The sequence below is a fragment of the Phalangium opilio genome, unplaced genomic scaffold (genome assembly GCF_054372755.1).
Source record: "Phalangium opilio isolate 3A_F unplaced genomic scaffold, DU_Popi_V2 ptg000329l_1, whole genome shotgun sequence".
Lineage (NCBI taxonomy): Eukaryota > Metazoa > Arthropoda > Arachnida > Opiliones > Phalangiidae > Phalangium > Phalangium opilio.
This window is the reverse complement of record NW_028324226.1, coordinates 5,943,158-5,967,036: the sequence shown is the minus strand read 5'-3', so window position 1 is coordinate 5,967,036 and position 23,879 is coordinate 5,943,158. Positions and strand designations below refer to the sequence as shown.

Genomic DNA, 23,879 nt, shown 5'->3' with positions numbered 1-23,879 from the left:
TATGGAATAATGTCCGCGTGAAAAGTAATAAAAAATGTCACGACGGGCAACGCCGAGTGCCTTCGCACCTAGGGTGCTACAAAAATATTAGTCATTCTTTATATCATTTTGATGGAAGTTCTTAATACATGCCAGTGAAATTACTCTTTTCTGATATTTTTTGTAAAGAAATCAAACTGATAAGACAGAACTCACGAAAACCGAATTCATTTCCCATGATTTTGAAAGGGTTAAATTTAATGTTACTAAGTTATCGATGAAACATGTGATCTCGAGCTAGGTTCAATAGCATTATAAAGAAATTCCTCTTCATACTTTCAACTAGGAGTAGGCATTTACCCTGAAACGGGATACTAAGCTTTTATTTATGGAGTATCTAACATACAAAGCTTCATATCCCGTTCCAAGTGGTAATATTTACTCCAAATTTCAACTATGAAGCTGAATTTATCTGAGAGAAATACTTGTTTGAAAACCGAAAACACTTCAGTTCTAAAATACCATTTTTACGCTGTTTTCGTGTTCGGTTTTATCGTATGGGTTCAAAAGGCGAACGTTTTACTAAAACTGAATAAAGTCTGTAGTGTTTATAAGAGAAAAATACGAAAACAATCAACAGCTGTGAAAAATAGAAGAAGAAAAAAAAACGTAAAGGAAAAAAAAACAGAGGTTTCAGCATTGCTCACTCTTCAACCTCAAAAACCCTAAAGATAAAAAGCTTTATGTATAATCAGAAGTCAGTGACTTGAAGTAAAACAGTTCTAGATGCTGTACGTATCTCCGGGAAATTTTACAGGGTGTTTCTGAAAGGTCTGTTAGTCATTAAAGCAAAGGGCTCCATTGATGCCCCTTTGATGGATTTTCCATTACACAGTGGCTAAGCTTGGTAAAGGCTATAGTTAAGCCAAAGGTAGGAAACAATGAGACCTAGTGTATTAGATCTGATTGGTTCCTGCCTTTGACATGGTAAAATTCGTGTCCAGAAGGTTGGCCAGAATGCTAGGGGTGATAATGGAGCAGTAGTGTTCTTTCGGCGATTTTGAGTCGAAAATGTGACTTCTATGACATTTTGCATTAAGGGACCCCGTTTTCAAGTTATGATTTGATGAGTGTTTTACATATGACCCCTTAAAATTAAGTAAGAAACTGATAGACAATGATTTCTAATTTAATTTAATTGAGAGTTCATAAGTGAAACACTTCAATTAAACCTTAAACTGTGGCTGGCCCTTAGGGCAAACTGTCATCGAACATTTTCGACTCTAAATAGCCCAAACTACATCTCCTCCCCTTTAATTTCTGATAAACCTTTCAGTAACACCCTGTACAAGTGACACGTGTAATCGTTATCTCGTTGTCTTCATTCTGTACTCGAAAGTTTCAAAATACTAGGATACTTCAAGAAAATAATGTGTAAAAAGATCCATACCATATCTGTAAATATCATCTCTGCTCAATAAGAATTTCTTGCGTCATGTTCATGATTGCGCCTTTCTCCCAAAGGTCATTTGTGGTTTACAGTTCAAATGTTTCGACCTGTGCTTTTAACATTGATTTTAATTACAAAATGGTGTGAACTTAAAGAGTGAAGTTATTTATGAATTGTTCCAAGGATACTCTAATTTATACAGGGTGCTTATGAAAGGTGTGTCAGCAATTAAAGGCAGACTAGGCAGTACGTGCTCTTGGGACGATTTCAGGCTTAAAATGTTTCATGACATTTTACGTCCGGGCCACCGTTTTCGAGTTATCATTGGAGTGCTTTACGGATGAGCCCCTATAAATTTAAGTAAGAAACTGAAACACATTGATTTCTAATTTAATTAAGGGGTCATCCCTAAAACACTTCTAACATCACTTGAAAACAGTGGCTCGGACATCAAAATGTCGTAGATCATCTTCGACTCGAAGTCGTCCGAAAAACATCCCCTTAATTTCTGACAAACCTTTAGTAAACAACCTGTATTTTGACGAGTTGGTCTACAAATCAAAATTAAACAGGTCAGAGTATTCAACTTCGAGTGATAATCTCCTGATATTATATATTTTTTAACCCCCATCGCAAATTCAACCAGCTTCAATATATTCAAACTGTTGCAGTTTGAAATATATTTTTCAGAAGTTTACGCTAAAAAGTAGGAAGGGATTCGAGATAAAAGCTTTTTACGCAATTACAATTTTTTTCATCGCCTGTTCTCTTCCATTCCTTCTCGACTTTCGACGGTAAAAAAAAAATAAAAGCGAAGTTTAATTATTTTTTCGAAAGATTAATCATTCGATGAAAAATGCGATGGAGCAAGCTAACCTGGCTGTGAAAGAAAAAGGGAGAGAGAGAGAGAGAATTTCTCTTTTCTCTCAAAGAGTAAAAGGGAATTTTTCTCTGCCCCTTTTTTTACTGGTAGCATAACCTAATAACACTCTGTAAAAGTGTAGGTACGTCTATAAGTAACGGCATTGCCCATGCGAGAGAAAGTCAAAGAGACTGCTCAGCCATCTTCATTTCAAAGTTTCCTCTTTAAACAAGAACAGAATATGATGGAAGAAAGTTCGACCCTGGAGTAGCAAGCTCGGTACCGCTAACACGAGAGGCCCGTACCATGGACAAAGCAATACTGAAGGACCGATGGCAGCCCATAGAGCCCCATACTAAGCGACTAAACAACCAACGTTAAGCTTACTTCCCCTTTTCAGCCCCAAAATGGACGGGGGGTTATAAAAATACTGAGTCAAAACCGAACAAAGCTAGCGCCATCTAGACAAAGTAAGACGTTAGCTGCTACCCTCTCTAGAATGTTGATTCCCCCACTATCCGGTTTGCTACTATCTGCCGCTAGAAGGCGAATTAACAAGTATTTTTCAACTTTCTCCCTCTGCCATCCGTCCTTCAGTATTGCTTAGTCCATGCCCGTACCATGCATAGACGTAACATTTTACCCATAGTACCCCGGTTTTTGGTTGGGCATAAGGTTAGGGTGCCACCTGGTTATAGCAACAGAATGAGTTGAAATTATTTAGCCCCCTTTTCTTCCATGTAAATTTCTCTGCTGGTTTTGTGGGCCAAGGGTTGAGGACTCGGTTACCTCTCATAATTCTGACGTTTTTCTGTGATATCATTGGTTGTTAGCGAGGCAAGTTCGTATAGACTAGTGGCGGTATAGGGTGTAGACGGTGTATCCCGACCTATGGGCGCCCTCTTGTAAGAGGGGATGACACTGAGGTGAGATAGAATTAAGGGTATGACGTTTGCATACGTAGTATTTCCATTACTCTATGCAAGGTGCAGCGACATAGATTATTCGCGAGGTAAAATTCGTCATACATATTGATTAGTCTAGCTCTTCCCACAAAATTTGCCTAGATGCACACACAATGATTCCTATTAACTGCAAGAACGTACATGTGACTTAGTTAAAAGAATATTTCCATCGACAGGTGGCAGCATTCAGTCCTAATACCCAAGCTTGAAAAGCATGCTTGGTTTTGCCTCCAAAGCCTACAATGGTTTTTCCTTTATGGTGTAATAGGGTTAACGGGTGGAGATGGAGATCGCAGTAGGCAATGGTTTCTTTTTCCGGAAAATCCTTTACTATGAAGGGCGAATATTAGCTTTGTGTTTTTCTACGAGGAACGAACACGACGTCAGGAGAGACATGCCATTACCCTTGCATCCATGGAGGAAACGTGCTCGTAGCAGATATCCTTTTGACCCATTCTTATGGAGATTGTTATGGGACTATTGTTGAGGTAAAAGAGCTCCGCTCTTCTAGTTCCACAGCTTCCACTGCTATTGGTTTGCAAAAGTGGATTAATGCGAAGTTATTTCCCAGAAAACGAAGTGAATGAGATTTAGTACTAGACAAAATAAATTTTTACACCTATTTGTAACTGTTACGATGTGAGGAACGTGATTGTGCTTTACGTGACAGGATAACAGACGTTTGAAATACTTTTAATGTTGACTTCCCTGTTAAATTATGATGAGACCTTTAGTGATCCCTTAGTGAATGTAGGCTCTAATCACTGGAACAGGGCAACAGTGGCGTTTATGCTCGTGTGTCTGCCACAACTCCTCCGCGAGGGTTTCTATGATAATTAAACACTTGGTAATGATAACGATAGAACTGCAACTGGAACAAAGTACTGAAAAACTTACACGGCTCAGTGCACGTTATTGGTTTATTGCCCGTTCCTACCACTGAGGTGCAATCAGCAATCACCTATAGGAGGCGACTCGGAGCAACCAAATGGACCATTTCGATGAAACTAAGAGGAAAAGAGACGGGGGTTAAACTTTGCCTTCCATCTCGCCTTTTGACGCCTGCGCTGCAGTCTTTTTGTATCATGAAATTGCGCAGAGATTGGCAAGGGTTACCTACCCCCCTTTTTTTACATCGAAAAAGTCTATTCTCCGGCAGCCCCCCCCCTTTCAAAACCGGTATCGTGCACTGGCTCTGTCCTAAAATTCCGCACATGCGCCATGAGTGCAACAGAGAGAACAAATGGGAAAGGAAATATGTTTACAACCACGGAGGAAGTGCTCACTGTTCTAACCATCTTTTCCCATATTTACCATCTTGAATTTCCTTCTGTCTCCACACTGTGCGCCAAGGTAGCTGCGCGTGAGATACAGACAAGACTGTGCCGTTCAAGTTACCTTCCCCCTTTAACGCGCCTTTCTCTACTTCTTCCGTGGTTGAAATAGCCTGCAACATATCGTCGAATGTTAAAGATACCTTCTAGTTGATCTTCTTCGTGTTCTTCTCTCTCTCTCTCTCTCTTGCTCTTCGCTTTTTCGGAGATGAGGGCGTATTTTATTCCAAAAAGAGGGAAAAGTTGTGTTTTCTTTTTGACTTTAAAATGAAAGATAACGTACGATGGAGGAACCATTTTTCATATTTCACCTGTCTAAGCTAACCGTTATTTACGCTTACCATTTTCATATTCCTCTTTCAGCCCTCCCGATGTGTGGTAGGCGAAAGAAATATTTTTGCCTACCTATAAAGTGAAGGGGAAGTGGCTTTTAAAATAAATGTTTTCCAAGATTTTACGGACTTTATTTTGAACTGCTTTATTACTAAACGAGAAAAAGGCGGTTATATAATTGCGCTATATAGTCTGTTAGCATTCTGCTGAACTACCCTTCGCAAGATTTATCTAAACGAGTGTTTGAGGGAACAGCCCAATTTGAACGTCCTAAGGTCTTGAAAGTTTAAGCACAGTCACAATTGTTTACCTATTTGTGACTGTGAACTGCATGATTGAGTTCAGTAACACTAGGGGAAGGTTTGACAAGTGGTTTTGTTAGAGCTCCTCAATGTTGGGCCCGCGAACCCCTATCCGTTAATGGTTAAGGCTGTAAAGTACATCCTAATCTAGACCCTAATAACCAATTAAGCAAAGTTTTATTGATTTTTCGAGACCACGCCCCTTAGCTTAGCTAGTACTTAAAATCAATTTGGTAATAGAAGTTACCAATAGTCTTCTAATTTGTTTAAAATCTTCTTTCCTTCATAAAATATGAATTTTATAATTATCTTCATTATCAAAATTTGAGAGTAACTGTATTATTAAAGACATATAATGTACACGTACATGTAGCTCTAGTTAATTTAATTTCAAGGGCACGATATAACGAAGAGATTAGAGATATAGGATACGAAATCTTTTTTAATTAACTTTTGTAAATTTATTTAAACATTTTTGGAAAAATAGGCGCGATATTTTTCGTTGATTAATGGTTTTAAATTACGTTTTATTTTTTAATTATGATAAAGGGAGTATAAAAAGAAGTGGGAAATTGTTGGATATTTTTATTTTAAGATATTATGTTTGAAAACGTTTAATATTTGGCCAGGGATAGATTTAATTTTTGAAGTAGGAATGGAGAACGTTTTATATTTACTTCAGTCCGACTCATAGCCCAGTATAGAGCCCCTCCCTCCAACACGTAACGAATAGTTTAAATTATCTTATTGGCTCATTTAAACTACGGTTTGATGACGTTGCTGACGGGGAAGGCGAAAAATACGCGTTTCCTTTTTACCTCTGTCGCTATGACCCGCCTCTTCTTTCATACCCATCCGTCCCGTGGAAGGGGTTCCTGGACTTTGAAGCGCGCCCTGATTACTCTGTTCTCCATTCCTACTTCTAAAATTAAATCTATCCCTGATTTGGCAATAGTGACCATTACATTAGGTTTTAATGTTGATTTTGGCCTCTGGCTGTGACGTTTGAATGTAGTTTAGCCACGTGCAGCAAACTGAAAGAGTAATTCAACTATTCACCAACTCTGTTATATTTATACCCCCTTTGAAATAAAAATATGAAAAGTCTTATAAGTTTAATAATATACGTGCTTGGCATTGAATTTCGAAAGTTTGACTCAGACTGGTGATTATTTCAAATAGGAACTATGAGTGTCTACTACCTACAATAATAAAGAAGATTCAGACTTGTATCTTACGAAGATTACAACGTGTTGGCCACACTGAAGCGGATAACGTTTTAGTATAAAATTCTACTATAGACAACAAGTATCACGTGACAGCTTTTTCCACGTTGTCCAAATCCAATAGCATTTTATACCCAAACGTCAGCCACTATACAGTCTGGCCTTATTTGAACGTTCCGATACCTTAATTACCCGTATCAAGAAGTGATATCTAGTTTACTAGGGAGAAGGTATAAGATGTCTAAGTATTCGCTCCATAGTCCCAGACCCCCTTTCAAAATACAAGGGGGGACGAAAAAGGAGGCCGAGCTATTTCGCCTCTCCTCAGTCGGAAAATCCGCAATTTTCGTCATTCGCGTCGCGCTGACGTGAGTTTTCAAGAACCAATGCGATGCTGGTTGTAATTTAGAGGCGGGGATTAACTCCAGACCTACGTTTGGACTGGAGATTATGCTGGAAATGTGGCGAATTTATACCTTCTCCCTAATAAACTAGATATCACTTCTTGCCCGTATCAAAGAGGTATAAAGATGAGGAGTCGAAGCTAGCATCTGTAGAAAGGCATTTTGGGAGTTCTCGCTTTTTACCTCTCCGTGTGACGTAGTCCAGGAGAGGTTCTGTAACGGCCGTGTCTGTCTGTGTGTCTGTGTGTGTGTCTGTCTGTCTGTCCGTTGTTACACCCACGTGACCGCGTTCGCAGTTTGCGTATCGGAGCAAACGTGTTCGCCATTTCCGAACTGCTTTCACAGTCACGGAAATGGCTTCTCTACTTGAGTTCTCACGCCACTAATCTTCTGGTCTTTGTCCATACCACACGGACACTAGTCTGTTCTTACTGGCTGCTAATCACCACCATCTTCTGGTCTTCGTCCATTCCACGTGGACACCAGTCTGTACATACTGGCTTCTAATCACCACCATCTTCTGTTCTTTGTCAATCCCACATTGACACCCGTCTGCACTTACACTGCCTTCTAACACCACCATCCACTGGTCTTCCGTCTATTCCACATAGACACCAATCTGTATCATTGGCTTCTACTCCATTATCATCGTTTGGTTTTAGGATATACGCGGCGATCAGCTAGGGTTACGAGAAACGTCTAGCCTCCCTAAGGTAGGATCGCTACCAAAGGTTTTCGCATTTGCGGTTTTTCCTTACTATTATAATGGAAACGAATCGTATATATACCCCAAAATTTGAAGAAAGCGGGAAGAGGGGTACCCTTCACTTTAAACGTCAATATTAGCAAAGTTTGAGAAGATAATAAGTATAACTTTATTTTAAACGATTTAACTATTATTAATGTTAATTATTGAAGATTAAAATAATTAAAAATAATTATATTTATTTAAATATTAAAGATAAACCTCTCGTGCAAAGAGAGAGATTATCATTGCCTCCTATATCTACCAAGGCCCGTGCATGCGATATATTTCCTTCATTGCCTCCTATATCTATCAAGGCCCGTGCATTGTGATATATTTCATTCATTGCATAAACATAAGCGAGATTGTTTTGGGAAAAAAATACTGCTTCCACTAATGGGTTTATACTCCTTGTTACTGTTGTATAGAGTAATCATGATAAAAGCTTAAAAAATTACGAGAGGACAGACCTTTTTTATCCTCATTCAAAAATATTTTTTGGTGCTAAGACTGCTTTAAAAAATCCAAACGGTTAGGCATTGGTAAAAAAGACAAATGATATTTTTCAAATCTTATGAGATAACGCCCACCTAGTTGAAAATTGCCGTTTTTTATCCGCGGGAGCCATTCCTTATGAGAATTTCGATGCTAGTAGGTTGTCAATTAAACTACCGGTATATTATTGTTGTTGGAAATTGGATATTAAGTCAAATTAAGTGGTTGTAAAGAGCCAGCAGGTTTTTGCCACTTCTTTTTGTGAGTATTTGATTTTTATATGTAAAATGGAGGAAGATAATGTTGAGAGTAAGGATGAAATGCGGGAGCGCAAAGCGCGGGAAAGGATGAGGGCAAAAGGTCGACGTTTTCATTGGATACTTAAGGTTATATAATCTTCTCGACACGGAGAGGTAATATTTTGGTTTTCCCGACTTGTCTTTTTATGCATTTGATATATCCCATTCAAAGCATTTCAACCAATAAGAGGGCAGAGAAAGATACGCGTGCGCACACCGGTAGCTTAGAGGGACACTTTCAAAGAAGCCTTCTACTCCCCTTCTTTATACCCTCTTTGCCCTTATTCTGTTTTATTGTAGAAAAACATTTAGTTCCCATTTGAAATATTTAATATTTTATACGCGTTTTCGAATTAAAAAGAAAAGAAAAAATTTCTTTTAGAATGAGTCGAAGCCAAAAAAAAAACTACAAAATTTTCCATTACAGAAATTGTAGACGTCGACCGTCGATAAAATTCAAAACGTCTTGACTGTTATTCCGTAGTTAAGCTAGAAGGCCAAAAACTGAAGTTAAAAATTTATCTCTTCAATTATTTGCTGCATATTTGAGATTATCTAATATGATCTTTTGATAATGTTTTGTATCGTATAATTTGAAATAACTTCAAAATTGGCGGCCTTTAAGAGTTCATAAAGCCTAAAGGGAGTATGAAATAAAATCAGATTAGATCACGAAGGGAGGTGAGATGGATTGGAAATTATGATGGGCGACCTGCGGCGCGGTATCTCTCCCAGTGTACCTCGCGCAAGCCCCTACCAAGAAGCGATATCTGGTTTACTAGGGAGAAGGTTTAAGATGCCTAAGTATTCGCACGCCATAGTCCCTGTCCCCCTTTCAAAATACAAGGGGGGACGTAAAAGGAGGCCGGCCTATTTCACCTCTCCTCAGTCGTCAGTAAGACGTGGGTTTTCAAGAACCAATGAGATGCTGGTTGTAATTTAGAGGCGGGGATTAACTCCGGACTACGTTTAGAAATGTGGCGAATTTATACCTTCTCCCTAGTAAATTAGATATCACTTCTTGCCCCTACCCATGGTTAGACGATTATTAAGTGCTGCCGCGTAGCGCCATTGTATTTGTATGAGAAATAGCTTCTGTTTTTAAGACAGAGGTCTTTTCACGATTCCGTACTGTACGACCCTTCCTAACCGCTGAGGATGCTGGGAGGACTACGGTGCCGTAGGTGGGGGTACATAGGCAACGCTATAGGTATGGGGGTTTCACTCCATTCCTCTCTCCTTCAAGAATTAAGTACATTGCAGATTGCAATCAACCTTCTCAGATAGCTAGCTATAGACGTTTGAAATCGAATCCTCGGCGTTATGAACTTTTTGACTCAATTAGATGAGTCAACTTGAGTTGAACAGACTATTTTGGTCGGGAATAGAAGTTAGATGAACTTTTTGACTCCATTAGATGAGTCAACTTGAGTTGAGCAAAGTATTTTGGTCGTGAATAAAAGTTAGATGAACTTTTTGACTCAATTAAATGAGTCAACTTGTGTTGGGCAGACAATTTTGGTCGTGAATGGAAGTTAGACTATGCTGAATCACGAATAGAGTTGTTGAGAAAAACATTTTTTAAGTTTTACTCATCTATATAGTTGAGTCAAAAGTTGTACTATCGGAAAAGACCTTTAGTACACAGGAAAAGCCTACTTCAAACTATGCACTTTTTGTTAAGCCTACTTAGTCATTTTTAACCTTTAACACATTGAGGGTTAACGATCTTGTCGCGTTTTCTTTCTCTTCTATTTACATTATAGGCTTGAAAATCAATAAAAAAAGAAGATATGGTGGGACATTTTGGAGAGATATTGCCAAAGAGTCCCTTCCACCCTGTTGTGTTTAAGACTAGCAGAGGGAAAAGCCGTTTTATCTCAAGAACCCGTCGATAGTATTTCATAATGGTATACGAAGCAAGCGGCTTGAAGAACTATATGACGACATCAATGGGAGGAAAGACGAGTGATTGATTCGGGATTATTATCCTTATCCTTCTCTACGTCTCTTTATCCGTCAATTGCTCTTGCTCCTCTTTATTCATCTCTCGCTGCGGTAAAGTTTGTAGCGTATGCGATCGGATTGGCTCGTCTATTCCCCGGGATTTCCCAAACAATATTGCGTCCATTAATTACGCCTTCTTCTTGGTAAGTCTGATTTTTTTTAGTGTTCTTTTTCTTTTGGGGGATTTAGTCTAATCTTTTCGAGCTAAAGGCTTTACGTGGATGTATCGCCTATCTTAAAAGATAACATTTTTGTTTGGTGCGTTTAATGAATAATTTGTTGCCCTGATATTTAAAGGAAATGGACCAGAGTATGTTTGAGTAGTTCTTCGCTATTTTGAGTCGAAAATGTTCTATTATGTTTTGCCGTCCTGGCTATTGTTTTCGAATTATGACTTGAGTGTTTTAGGGATGATCCCTTAATTAAAATAGCATTTACCTTTAAGTTTCTTAACTAAATTTAAGAGGTCATCCCTAAACTGCTCTAATTATAGTAACTCGAAAACAGTGTCCCTTAGGGCAAAATGGAGATAGAAATTACATTTTTGACTCAAAATCCCCAAAGAACATCCACCTTAATTTATGCCCGAGTTATCAGAAACACCTGGCGACGGTTATTGCACATCTCTCTATTTAGCTTTGCTTACTGATGCCAACTGATGAAATGGTTATCATTTTACTGGCAAATCATCATGGGTCTTGTATAAGCAATGTTCTTGCCTAATTACACATAGAATTATCAGAAATTTATTACAATTAATTAACACTAACCTTCTTAAAGTTATATTATTATAATTTGACCATAAATCAAGGTGATATGCTTTTCATCAACTTAATAGACTTCTGGTAGTATGCAAGAAAAGTTGTAAGGCTTCCCGAGTCTCTGAGACGCGAAACTTTTGTGATACAGTACGTTTCAATCTGTATTCAATATACTCGGTATCGTTCGACCCGTATTTTAGCACCCTACGAGGTTTCCGCCTTGAAATTAACGAGTCAAGTTTAATCAATTCTAGTCGCGAAGCCTGTAATTGCTTAAGAATTATAAACTACAGAACTCGGTCCTCTAATGATTGTAATTACGCCCAAATTTCCCTATAATATCGGCTAATATCTACGTGTTTTTATATTGAAGGAGAATACCGTGCTTAATAGGTATGGAAAAGAACCCTCTGCAATGTAAGGATGCTCATTTGAAGTGCGCTGTCTATCTTTTCTGTGACTTTGCAAATTTACATGCCAAGAATGGTTTCGAGTAATTACTCTGTCGTGGTTTGATGGACTTACGGCTATTAAATCGGTCTACCAGAATGATAGGAGAATGAAAAACAGTAGATGAATTTAAACTATTCAGGCTATAGAAGACCGAGAAGCGTTGTCTGATGCGTAATAGTGGTTTTAATTAGGTTTAATTAAAATGCAAAGATCCCTTTTGAAACCTTAAGGGTATGAAGTTGGCAGTGGTAATCTTTCAAGGTCGGTGGTCGTCGAATGGTCAGACAATTATACCAGACGTATATGATTCTTACTTTTGAGAGAAGTGTACCATAAACAGCGGGGTGTAATTGTAACATCATTCTTCCCAACATCATTTTACATTTGGAGCAAGGTTACTAAACCGAATCACATACGCGATATATAGTTCCCTCATCATTACTGTATTAGCGCTTTACTATTTGTCAAGACTCATGCGCTTGTGGATTCTTGTCCCACCCCAGGACGAGGTTTGTAGGTTGATTGCTGTGGATTTAGTGCCAAACAATTATAGAATTCACCTTACGATGCGATGGCCACCTGAAGTTTTGATGAGCGGTAGAGCAATCAAAAAGGGTGAGCCTGGGAAGAATGACGTTACATAACTAAAGTATTATGAGGATACAGAGTGTCATCCTTCTTCTATTATCCCCTTCTGATTATATACTAATCGGTGTCCACGCTGTACCTTGACTGCGCTAATCCTAAAAATACTACCCTCGACAGCGCGTAAACTGTAATCGTAGCACAGGGATCTTAGAGTGATTAGCCCCTCGGTGTCATTAAACAGTTAAATGAGCTATAGTATAACGGGAGCTACCATATCAATCGTGCAATGTATTTAATTTCAGCAACTATTGCATCATCATAGAGACACCACATTAACATTCTTCTCACCAACTACTTAATTTCTAAATTCTGGGTATACATATGTACGCTATATGTATATATACGTATAAGCCTACGAAATAGATCGGGTGATATGAACCAGACTCTCCATTAATCATTCGATACGGGCCGAACCGGTCCATCCACTTTTCTACGCGCCGGGGAGGGAGCTTGAAGACTCAAAGAGTGTCTTCGCTTTAGTGGTGGTGGTCTTGGGTCGTCGTTAAGAAGAGCGCAGGCACGTGATTCTGTAGTTTTTTGCTATCCGATAATTTAAGCCAAGGCGGTTTTGTATTTCTATTCTTTACTTTTACATTGAAATACAGCGTTTTTATCGATAAAATTCTACCGCACATGCCTTAAATGGTAGAGTGACTTCAACTAGGGAAGCGATCCTTGGTTGCTAACGTCGCGTTTCCAAAACAAATGGGAATAAAATAGTTTCAAAATCAGGTTATCGGTTAATACTTTAACTTATAAACAAATGTAGTGCATAGTGTAAGAATTAGTAAAATAAACATGTGCTAATCGTAATCGTCGTTTGAAAATCGTTGAACCACGAGTGAGTTGTTGTTGTCCATTATAATATAGATGTATATTGAGGTCGTCGATTCAACGGGCCTTGGTTAGAATAGGATTACTACTGTCTATACTATATATTTCCGCCAGTTGTACGTAGGATAGTTTTGGCAAAATCGGCTTTAGCCTTTTTCCCTCTGTTCGCCTGTAGATTGAGATTGGGAGTTCTGACAGCTTAAAGTGAATTCTCTATATAATGCTACACGACTATGCTTCGAATAATCCAGTTACACACTTGTTTTGTTGTCACTGCTTATAGTTTTGTTCGCATTTACTTACCATACGCCAGTATAGTTTTGTTCGCATTTGCTTACCATACGCCAGTGTAATTTTGCGCAATGCGTGTACTCTGAGCTCCAGTATTATAGACAAGTGAAATTGCTACTTCCACCTGGCTTGCTACTTTCACCAGCGCACAATAGACTTATCAATGAATTTCTTTGGAGGTTCGCAGTTTTAGCAGGCTTTCGTCTAACTGCTTTCAACATTTTTCGCATTGGCTTCCTTCTCTTTGGGTTCGAGTCACCTACCTGGTTGTAATATTTCACGAGGCTTTATCGTTTCTGGACAGAATTTTAACTTCATCTGGAAATGTCGCCCCCGAATGTCAACCCTCGAGAGACGAGGCGAAGTTTGATCCCGTCTCGGTATATCCTTATCATCTTGTTGTGTTGGGGTAACATTGCCTACACGGCGTTGCAACTGAACCTCAATTTGACCATCGTAGCAATGGTCAATCAGACGGCCTTGGAAAGCACAACGCTTAGTTCCGACGAGTGCTCTATCACGGAGGAACCGGAAGTCAAACCCGATCCTGACTACTTTGTCATAGACCTGAACGACAACGACACGTCCATGGTACCATTAGATGAACCTATGGAAGAACGTTACGCCAAAGTAATTACCAATGGTTTCTCCTCCGTGGTTCAACAGAATAAGTATATGAGAATCTTTCTCTGCCTTTAAAGATGACCGGCGAACTGGTGTGGTCTCCGTACACCCAGGGCCTTCTTCTTGGAGCCATATTTTACGGATATGTTACCTCGCATTTGATTGGCGGGCTTTTAGCCGAGATATTCGGAGGAAAGTGGTTGCTCTTCGGTGGGGTTTTTATTCCGTCTCTACTGGCTTTTGGCATACCGGCCGCAGCCCGAAATGGTGTCGAATCAATATTCTTTGTCCGCGTTCTGCAAGGTTTGGCTGCGGTATGTCTATTAAATACTTAATCCACATACCCAAACAACGGAATAGACAACATGTATCGTACACAATATTAGGGTGTGGTAACGCCGGTATTTTACACCATGATTGCTAAATGGGCCCCCGTCAACGAGCGAAGTCGTCTCATAGCTACGTTACACTTTGGCTCAGTATTTGGTTCGGCGTTGGTCGTTGTTGTGTCGGGTCTTATCTCTTCTTCCGAGTTTATGGGAGGATGGCCCACTGTTTTTTACGTTTCCGGTGCCTTCGGTTGCTGTTTTTCACTGGCCTGGGCTCTCTGGGGTTACAGTACTCCGGATGACCATCCCACTATCAGCTCCGAAGAGAAATTTTTCATTAAAAGTTCTATAGAAGAGTCTTCGGCTCTTAAAAAAGTAACACTTTCAATCGTAGATATCTTTATTAATTCGTTGAAACTGTTTACACTCAACCACTTGACTCTTTCAAAGAGAGACGCTAAAGCTCCGTGGGTTGACGTGGTCAAATCGGCACCATTTTGGAGTTTGTTCTTGGTTCGGTTTACTTATGCTTGGGGTTCCTACACCGAACAAACGGCCGTACCATTGTTTATGCAAACTGTATACGACATTCCAGTTGAACAGGTAAAAATAGCGCCACTTTTGGTGTGAGTTAAAAGTAATTTTCAACGCTCTCTAGAATGGTTACGTCAACGGTGCAATGTACAGCTTTTCGGCTGTGAGTTCCGTTGTCGGTGGATTTACGGCGGACCAACTGAGGAGAAGGACCAATTTTGGTATCAATTCTATTAGGAAGTCCTTCTCCATTATGGCATACATCGGCGCGGCTGTCTGTTGGGTGTCAATCACTTGGTGCGGTTGCGACGCCTTGGCTGCGTCCATATTTATTGTCTTATCTAAGGGCTTCCTGGCCCTGAGCATCGCGGGTGATTACGTGGCCATTGTCGATATGGCGCCGCAATATGCTGGTACGCATTGAAAGACAGTCGTTTTGTTGCAATGTACAAAGAATGTCTGTGGTTTTGTTATAGGCACATTATCCGGGGTATTGTTCACTGTCGCTGATATGACAGGTTTTCTAAGTCCATTAGTTACTGGAGCCATTGTTGACAATAATGTAAGTCGCATTAAGCCTATAGTGTGCGTCTAAGACCCTTATCTTGTAAAGCCTAAATTTTACAATTTTTGGCGTTAAAGGTGACGTTACACCGATGGAGTTACGTGTTTTACTGCGTCTCCGCCATCGTTATCTTAGGTTTATTGGCGTTTGTCTTTTTCGGGTCTGCTGAGCTTCAACCATGGGCCATGGAAGACCCGGACAGTTATCGTCGTAAAACGGACTCTGAAGTATCCCTGATTTCTGCCTCATCCAAAGTATTGAGGGGTTCGCGTCGCGAGTATGGATCAACCACTTTAGGAACATAACACCGTATTTTTACCCTTATAAATTTGTTAATTAATTATATAAGAAATATATATGGAGTATTGATTATTTACTTATGTGGTGTTGAAATTTGATTACGTAATTTACGTTTTACCAAAGGTGACGCCGTCGGTGTCACTATAGCCTTTTGGGATGGGAATGTAACAAGTGGCAATGAAAACAGGCAATGGTAAAAGCATGGAAGAAGAAGGGTGTAATGGAATGGTGAGGTGAATAGGCAGACGGCTACGCGAAATGTAGGGTCACGTGGGAAAACTCTCTCTCTCGGCACTAGCTGTAACTCGATTACTGCTCTGCGCAATATTGGCGCGCAAGCCACCTCCTTGCGCGTACAGAGAGAGGGATACACTGTTTAGATCCGCTCTCTACCGCCTCTACTACTGCGCAGAAGCTTTCAACGTTGGTGATAAACTCGGGAAGGAGGGGATGAAAAGGGGGAAGTTACGATTTTTCAACGCGCTCTCTTTAACACAGTGGGTGCGTTCAGTAACGCTCAACGGAGACCAAACGCGTTGAGCTCCGTTGATCAACGTGATGTCATGTGACGTATTAGGCTACTGAACGGTTTTTTGCAAACTTTTCGTTGTATCGTCTGCTTACAGTTCATGGAAATGGATATGCGAGGACCTGAGGCTGCTAGCCGAAATAAGAGCAAACTCTGACCCGTAACTTAGCCAAGGCTTAAGCTTTAAAACCCCAATAACTTTTTAAGCTTCATAGATATAATCGAAAAAATTTCATAAAATAATTAACAGACACTATTCATTCGCATTCAGTCGCTGCTACACCGATTTTATAAATAGTTCCTAAATTATCCATCAAATTAACATCTCGAAATCGTTCAGGGAGATACGTTTCCTCCATTGCTGCTACGTCACAAATGCGTTGCTCAACGAAGTAATCGGCTCTTACAGCCGATGACTTCGATGCCTCTTCGCTTACAATCGTGACGTCAAACCGGAAGTTCCGAAAATCGTTCAGTGGCGAATGCGCATTCAACGGAGCCTCCGTTGAGCGTTACTGAACGCAGCCACTATATGACCCTTCCATACACCCTTCTTCTTCCATGGTAAAAGCAAGAACTACTAGAGATGACACTGAGAACCCTTTTTCATCAGGGCTGTCCAGAGAGGAGGCAATTCGGTTAGTTTTTTGGGGCCTGTACCTTCTAGGGGGCCCAGGCTGTCTTGATGGGGGCCGCAAACTTTCTCACCTTCCCTACTTGTCTTCCTGTTTCCACTGGGTTATTATGAAACTGACCGATGTGGACGGGACAATTATTAAAATACTTGTTGCGACAGGAAATAATTTACCATAAACAGATAATCTACCATTAAGTTTGTATGTCTTTAGGGGATCTGTTGAGGACTAGTCTGTCTTCCTGCTACATGTAATCTGTCTCCCCAACTTGGTATTAAATTATATGATACACTATACCCCCGTGAAAGCCTTGTGTTTAAAGGTTAAAGGTGATTAAAAACCTCTCCTCGATCGCCGGCTCGGTTTTCGTTCCGTAATTGTTTGTCCAAAAATACTTTACAAGAACATGATCGGTTAAACAAGCGTGGTTTTTTGTTTTTCAACCTAAAAAATTACTAGCATAAGGGGTGGAAAAGTACCGCATGATTCGGGTAAAAAACACAGGTTGGAGATAGCGGGAGAAAAAGTTAGGCCACTGCAATATATACTTCCCTTAGCCACGATCGGCTCTACTAGGGGAAAAAATCTCTCTTGTATTTTTGGCTCCCGATTTCTCATAGGCGCTGACGTGAAAGAAGGGGCACAGGAGACGTTCTGATGGACACTTAAAGATGATTATTAGCTTATGCTATTATGGTTATGACTCTAAAGAGGTATTGTATAAAACGTAGGTATAACCTTTTTGTTATAATGTTTTTGATTCACGGAAGCGTTACTCATCGAAACTTCATCTTAATTGGTTTTCCCTGGACATCGGCTCTAGTTTCGGCTATTTTTGACAACCTTGGCATTTCTTTTCTCTCTCTCTCTCTCTCTCTCTCTCCCTATGAGCCTTTTCTAACAATGGGTTCCCCCAGGGGGGATTAGAAATCCATTAGGGAGGTATGTTTCACGCGTGATATTGACCAACGTATTGTTTTCCATACGATGACGTCTACAATAGGCCTTGTAATATGAAAACGATATTTATGGATGACCAGTCCCTACGCTAATCCCCCGCTGTCTTTCTCTCTGTCGAAATGCGACCCCATGTCGAGCTAAGTGTGTCAGCTAAAAGCTGGTTAGTTACGCTGTTGCGGTAGGAAAATGATTATTTTTGTCGAGACTAAAATTGTTGATAAGAGATATCGTAGACTCGATAGCCTTGTGGGTAGTCGTCTAAGCTTCTAAAAACTGCGGGTTTATGTATGACCAGAAGTGAGATGAGACCAGAAGTACTGAGCTAACCAAATTCTTCACTCGGCGAAAGTGAATATTCTTGATAACACACAAACGGTTGGCCCTCTAGTGGCGGTTTCAGAATTTCCCCTCCAAAACGTGACACGCTTGCGGTGGTAGACGACCGAACTAGATTCAAGCACCCGCGTCCGTGTTTCGCGGCTTTAGGTTGAGGGGGTAGGAAATGTTTTGGAACTCGAGCAATTTTTTTCTCTCTAGTTTTAGCGCCTGGGAAGCGGCATAAAATCCTCAAATTTGTTCACTAATGCCAGGATCTACTATCAATGCTAGAGCCCTTAACTTCTAGTCTCATCTCACTTCTGATATGACTCATTTTAGTGTGGATGGTGTAATTTTAGTATTTTTCTGTTGATACAGACTAGTTTCAAGCGGTTTATGGCTCGGTTCCATTTAATTGTAGGTTTGTTTAAGTTGCGGGTTATTTTTTGTTGGCTACATTTTTCTAACTGCTCCACCCGCTTTATTGCTGAACCAATATGACCTTATCGATGTAACTGAGAGGGACAAAACTCCGCCTTCCATCTCGCTTTTTGGCACCTGCGCTGTAGTCATTTTGTATCTTGAGAGTGCGCAGAGACGGCAATGTATCAACCTCCTTGTATGTCCCGGTACTGAGGGTTGACTACCCACTTTTTTACGTCTTTTTTGCTTCTGACCGACCCTTTTATTCCATTGGGTCCATGCCAGAGAGGGTATAATGAGGGGGAGTTGAAGTTCGGCAAGGCATTTTTGGGTTCTCGTTTTTATTTCTTATTTATTTGTTATATATTCACCCTAATATCCGGTTCACCGTATTTCAACCAATAAGAGGACAGAGAAAGATGCGCGCGCACACCGGAAGCTTAGGGGTAAACTTTCAAAGCGAGAATACTCCAGCCAAACCTTCTACTCCCCCTCTTTATACTCTCTTTGGTCCGTGAATATATAGTGAACATGTGCTAATTCCAATGGTTTCGAGCATTTTATGAAAATACCTTTTACTGTATTGGATTCATTCATATTATGATCGTACCTTTCATTCAAAAATTCATGAAATTCATGTAAAGAACCCTTTTTATTCCATTGAATACATTTATGCACACATACCGTTCATTCAATGAATTCACGCATTTCATAAAAAATTCCATTGTACGTTATGGATGAACTTTTTTTTATAAATCCGAATCATTCACTATAATGGATTTAAGCATATTTTATCAAAAAATTTCCATTGTCTTTTTTTTATATCACAAGTGGGTTCGAGATTACGTTACGGTTTTATTCCGTAAACAATGATCGACTCGAAGTTCCTTATATCACAGTACTTAACTTAAATGATAATAGGGGATTTGCTATATTTGCAATATCGCAAACGTATTTAAATTTTACTGTGAAGCAACCGAGCTGCGATATGAATTGTTTTCAACATTCGATGAAATCCTTATCAATATTTAAATGAGTAAAAGTTAAGACTGAATGATAATCAACGTCAAGACCAAACCGCTTTACCTAGGAAACTGAATGCTTCTGAAGTACTATGTTGACACTGAGATATCCGCGGCCATCTTTAAAATGGCGGCCCCCTTATGCATCAAAAATTTACAGAAACAAATTAGAAAGGAATACACAAAAATGCCTCTTTATATAACTTTCGCCATAACCAGAAGTATATAATACTTCTCTTCGAGAGAAGTGTACCACTAAGCGGGGGTATTGTAACGTGATTTTTTCCCAACATCGGAACATTTGGAGCATGGTTACTAAATAATTCCCTCATCATTAGCGCTTAACTATTTGCCAAGTGGATTTTTGTCCCACGTCAAGACGAGGTTTGTGAGTTGATTGCTGAGGATTTAGTACTAAACAGTTACAGGATTCACCCCACGGTGCGATGCCCAGCTGAAGTTTGATGAGCTGGGCTGCGTGAGAGCAAACAAAAAGGATGACCCTGGGATGAATTATGTTACGTAACTATAGTATTAAGAGTGCCTTCCTTCTTCTATTATCCCCTTCTGTTATAAATGATAACCCCTACACCGCTCATTTCCAAATTAGAAAACATATATATCTTTGGTTTCCATTTTCATCATTACTCTGGAATTTATCTAACTCTATCTGCTCTCTCCTTGAAGATTAATTAACAGCGTCAAAAATTAACTGTACTCTATCACACTTAATTATCGAGTAATACCGGAATAGCATTCCCAATTCGACCTTGAGACAAGTGGACTTTACAAATTATTGTATGCGTTTAAATTAACTTCCGGATTCCCTGTTGTTTTAAGGATACTGAGACATCGGACTTCTTTTAACATCTGTCACTCATGCAGAACGTGTTCGTTTGTGGACTTTGATAAATGATATCTTGCTTACATGATAAGGTAATTGGATTAAAAATTTGGAGCGTTCGACAATGACTATATTCAGCTTTATTTTAACTGATAAACCTGAACTATATCCTTATAAAACCCTCCAACTTTAGATAAAATATTAGACAATACTTCCGCGGTGACACAGACGTTTCAAGTTCGTCTTTTCCTGAAGTTTTAAAGTTTTATAAAATAATTATTGTTAAACCTTGATGGAAAATACCCATAGTGATTATCCCGTTCCGATACAACTAAATATTTCTTGACAAAATTTATACTTCTTCCGAGGTTCATGGGTTGAGATAAGGGTACAACGGCGTCTCCTTGGAATTTAGAAATTAATCGATTAAGAAATCGGATTAATAACAAAGTAGAGACTTGTTAGATTTATTTAAGAAACCATAATAGTCTTGAATATCGCTCGATTTGGAGACATGGCATTTTCGAGCCGTTGCGTGTTCGCTTTCTTCTTGGTGATGGGTTGCATGACGTATTCGTGTCTTCAGGGTGTCATGAACGTTGCCATAGTGGCAATGGTCAACGAAGATGTTTGGGCAAAAGATACCGTGACATCCGACGAGTGCTTAGATCGCTTCCAACCCAGTAACTCAACAACTAAGTCATCTTTGTCGGTAAGTATGCTTGATTAAACCTTTAGTGTTGATTATAAATACCAATACTTTGCAGGGCGAGTTTTTCTGGAATCCATATACTCAAGGTATCCTCTTAGGAGCCAACTCGTACGGGACAATCTTTACGCATTTCTTGGGTGGTTTGGTGTCCGCAAAGTATGGTTAGTACTTGTTCAAAGAAATTTAGATTGTGTGGTTATCGCATTTGTGACTGAAGTTATTTTGTACAGGTGGCAAATGGGTTTTCGGAGGTGGAATTAGTGTGATGGCGATCTTTTCCTGCTTGACTCCCATTGCGGCCAGGGCTGGTGTTACTTATATATTTCTTGCTAGATTTTTCTTTGGTTTTGCCGAGGTAGGTTTGATAAATATTTGAGTTATTCGTTGGCACTTCCAGTAAGTTAATGAATTGACGATGTAAAATTAAAGGGTGTCGTTGTCCCCGCTTCTGTTTCTTTGATCGCTCGCTGGGCTCCCAAGAGCGAACGCGGGACCTTTATTGGTTTTGCTAGCGCCGGATTTTTCTTGGGAAATGGTTTTGTGGCTGTTTTAACTGGTTTTATTTCCAGTTCCGAGTATTTGGGTGGTTGGCCTACAGTCTTTTACATAACAGGTAAACGCATAGTGTCTGACATCGGAAGCGCTTTGTTTGCAAACTCTAAATCCACCATTCTCTTTCCAAACCTAAGGTGGTATCGGATGCGTCTGGTTTTTACTATGGGCTTTGTTAGCTCATAGTTCCCCTGAGGACCACTCATTTATTTGCGCCAAGGAATTGGCATACATTAAACTATCGCAAGGAACCTCAAGGGTATTTACGATTAGTCTTTCTAAAGACAGTTTATTGTAAGGTTTATGTTTTTAACTGTAGCGTCCTGCCAAAGTTCCTTGGTCATCTATACTGTTCTCGTGCCCATTTTGGTGCATTCTAATTCTTAACTTTTGTTATATGTGGTTGGTAACTACCTTCGCGACAGCGATGCCACAATACTTGAAGACTGTGCTAAAGGTCCCTATTGAATACGTGAGTGGTTACATAACACCCTTGGTTCCTTTCCGTTTTACAAAAACAGTAATGTTGACAGAATGGGCTCATAATTGGCATGGTTTATCCGGCTAACATTGTGGGTTCTTTACTGGGAGGTGTCTTGGCAGACTGCTTTAGGAAGAAAACTACCACGCGTATTACCACCATTAGAAAGATATTTTCATCAACCGGTATGTCCCACCATAAGTTCATAAGATATGTTCCATAAGTTGCTGAGAGCTTGTCATAAAGTGACGTAGGTGAAACGTCATAGATTATCGTAAAGGGACGCCTGGTGAGGCGCTGTCAAAGTCTTAGTTCAGACTAAATAGGAAGATGGACTGCAAAACCGAGTGTAGTCAATTCTCGCGTCGTTCTCGAACTATAGCTCTCAGTAAGTCTCTTGTATTACGAAGTATAGGAAGTGTCATACTTATAGAACATATCTTATAAACCTATGGCCCCACTAATCGGATTTACCGAATATGGCTTATAATACGAATCTTTACACCACAAGCTTTCTTGTGCGGAACATTCTGCTTCCTGCTCATCCCTTTGCTGGGATGTGATTTGGCGCTTGTGTTCCTTCTTATGTTCCTAACAAAGTTAACATTCTCTCTTAACTCTGGTGGCTGCTCCGTTGTGCTGGTCGATATGGCACCACAGTTTGCTGGTGTATTAAATGGGTTAGTAAGTACAGCCACAGGAACAACTGGGTTTTTGGCACCCATGGTAACCGGAACCATAATTAACGATGACGTGAGTTTCAAAGAGCGAATTCCATTCGGTGTCCATGAGGTCAAAATTAATAGGATTTTTTTTTGTTAGGTTACTAGACCTAGATGGTTTCTGGTTTTCGTCATATGTACCATGGTTACACTTTTAGGTTTATTTGTTTTTCTCTGTTTGGGATCGGCCGAAATTCAGTCATGGGCAGCTGTAAAGAATGACAATCGAACTGACCGAAGTTTAGAGAATTCGGAAAGGTCAAGGCTAATTGCTAAAGACAAACTAACAAACAGCCAGGAACATAAGTTGTGAGGAAAAGGTCTCAGATGAGCTGGCTAGCTGTGATTGTTTAAATTTTATTACGATGACAACAGTTTTTTGTATAAAAATGAAGATTCTCAATGCTTGTACTACTATTGTCTTTATCAATTCCTGGTATAAGTTATTTTTGTTCCCTTACAATTAATCATTGCCGGAAGTCCAAGACGTACGTACTGTTGCTGGTGGGTAGGCATTTTTTTACACCAAGCCAAACTATTATAGAATTCACCCCACGGTGGGATGCCCATATGAAGTTTGATGAGCAGAGAGCAATGAAAAAGGGTAAGACTGGAAAGAATCATTATACACTACTAAAGTATTAAAATGATACAGAGTGTCATCATTTTTCTAAAATCCCCTTCTGGTACTACTTGTAATGGGTTCGGTGTGGGGTCGTCCATAAAGAAAAGGCAACTTACCCTCCTAGTCTGCATACTTATAGGAATCGAAATTATACACTTATACCAGGAATACATTTAATTTTAGAAGTAGGAATAAAGAACAGAGTAATCTGAGCACGCGTCAAAGTCCCGGACCCCCTTCCCCGGGACGGAGGGGTATGAAAGAAGAGGCGGCCATAACGGCAAATGTAAAAAGGAATTACGTATTTTTCACGGTC

The 23,879-nt window shown here is 39.8% G+C and overlaps 2 protein-coding genes across 5 annotated transcripts; both read left to right on the top strand.

The window, feature by feature from the left end:
- The first annotated feature begins 10,332 nt into the window (after positions 1-10,332).
- On the top strand, positions 10,333-15,816 carry LOC149610533 (sialin-like). 2 transcript variants are annotated; one of them, XM_089859098.1, is made up of 8 exons: positions 10,333-10,544; positions 13,693-14,018; positions 14,090-14,326; positions 14,399-14,716; positions 14,792-14,944; positions 15,000-15,288; positions 15,352-15,437; positions 15,518-15,816. In XM_089859098.1, the coding sequence occupies exons 2-8, from the start codon at positions 13,713-13,715 to the stop codon at positions 15,743-15,745; spliced, it is 1,617 nt and encodes a 538-aa protein (XP_089715224.1). In that variant the 5' UTR covers positions 10,333-10,544; positions 13,693-13,712; the 3' UTR covers positions 15,746-15,816. The 2 variants fall into 2 exon arrangements, with proteins under 2 accessions (XP_089715224.1, XP_089715225.1); XM_089859099.1 differs by lacking the exon at positions 10,333-10,544 and adding an exon at positions 12,736-13,104.
- Positions 15,817-15,953: 137 nt separating this feature from the next.
- LOC149610532 (putative small intestine urate exporter) lies at positions 15,954-23,349 on the top strand. 3 transcript variants are annotated; one of them, XM_089859101.1, is made up of 11 exons: positions 15,954-17,631; positions 20,468-20,563; positions 21,058-21,183; positions 21,239-21,344; positions 21,414-21,538; positions 21,613-21,796; positions 21,873-21,994; positions 22,055-22,207; positions 22,269-22,401; positions 22,728-22,969; positions 23,039-23,349. In XM_089859101.1, the coding sequence occupies exons 2-11, from the start codon at positions 20,540-20,542 to the stop codon at positions 23,249-23,251; spliced, it is 1,428 nt and encodes a 475-aa protein (XP_089715227.1). In that variant the 5' UTR covers positions 15,954-17,631; positions 20,468-20,539; the 3' UTR covers positions 23,252-23,349. The 3 variants fall into 3 exon arrangements, with proteins under 3 accessions (XP_089715227.1, XP_089715228.1, XP_089715226.1); XM_089859102.1 differs by lacking the exon at positions 20,468-20,563; XM_089859100.1 differs by having other exon boundaries at positions 15,954-21,183.
- Positions 23,350-23,879: the final 530 nt, after the last annotated feature.

Bases quoted from the DNA above. Each gene is read 5' to 3' on its own strand.
- LOC149610533 (XM_089859098.1), top strand. From the start codon at position 13,713: ATGTCGCCCCCGAATGTCAACCCTCGAGAGACGAGGCGAAGTTTGATC. The intron at 14,019-14,089 runs GTAATTACCAAT...CTGCCTTTAAAG, and splicing joins TGGAAGAACGTTACGCCAAA to ATGACCGGCGAACTGGTGTG. The intron at 14,717-14,791 runs GTAACACTTTCA...ACTCTTTCAAAG, and splicing joins AGTCTTCGGCTCTTAAAAAA to AGAGACGCTAAAGCTCCGTG.
- LOC149610532 (XM_089859100.1), top strand. From the start codon at position 20,986: ATGGCATTTTCGAGCCGTTGCGTGTTCGCTTTCTTCTTGGTGATGGGT. The intron at 21,539-21,612 runs GTAGGTTTGATA...GTAAAATTAAAG, and splicing joins TTTTCTTTGGTTTTGCCGAG to GGTGTCGTTGTCCCCGCTTC. The intron at 22,402-22,727 runs GTATGTCCCACC...TTACACCACAAG, and splicing joins AAAGATATTTTCATCAACCG to CTTTCTTGTGCGGAACATTC.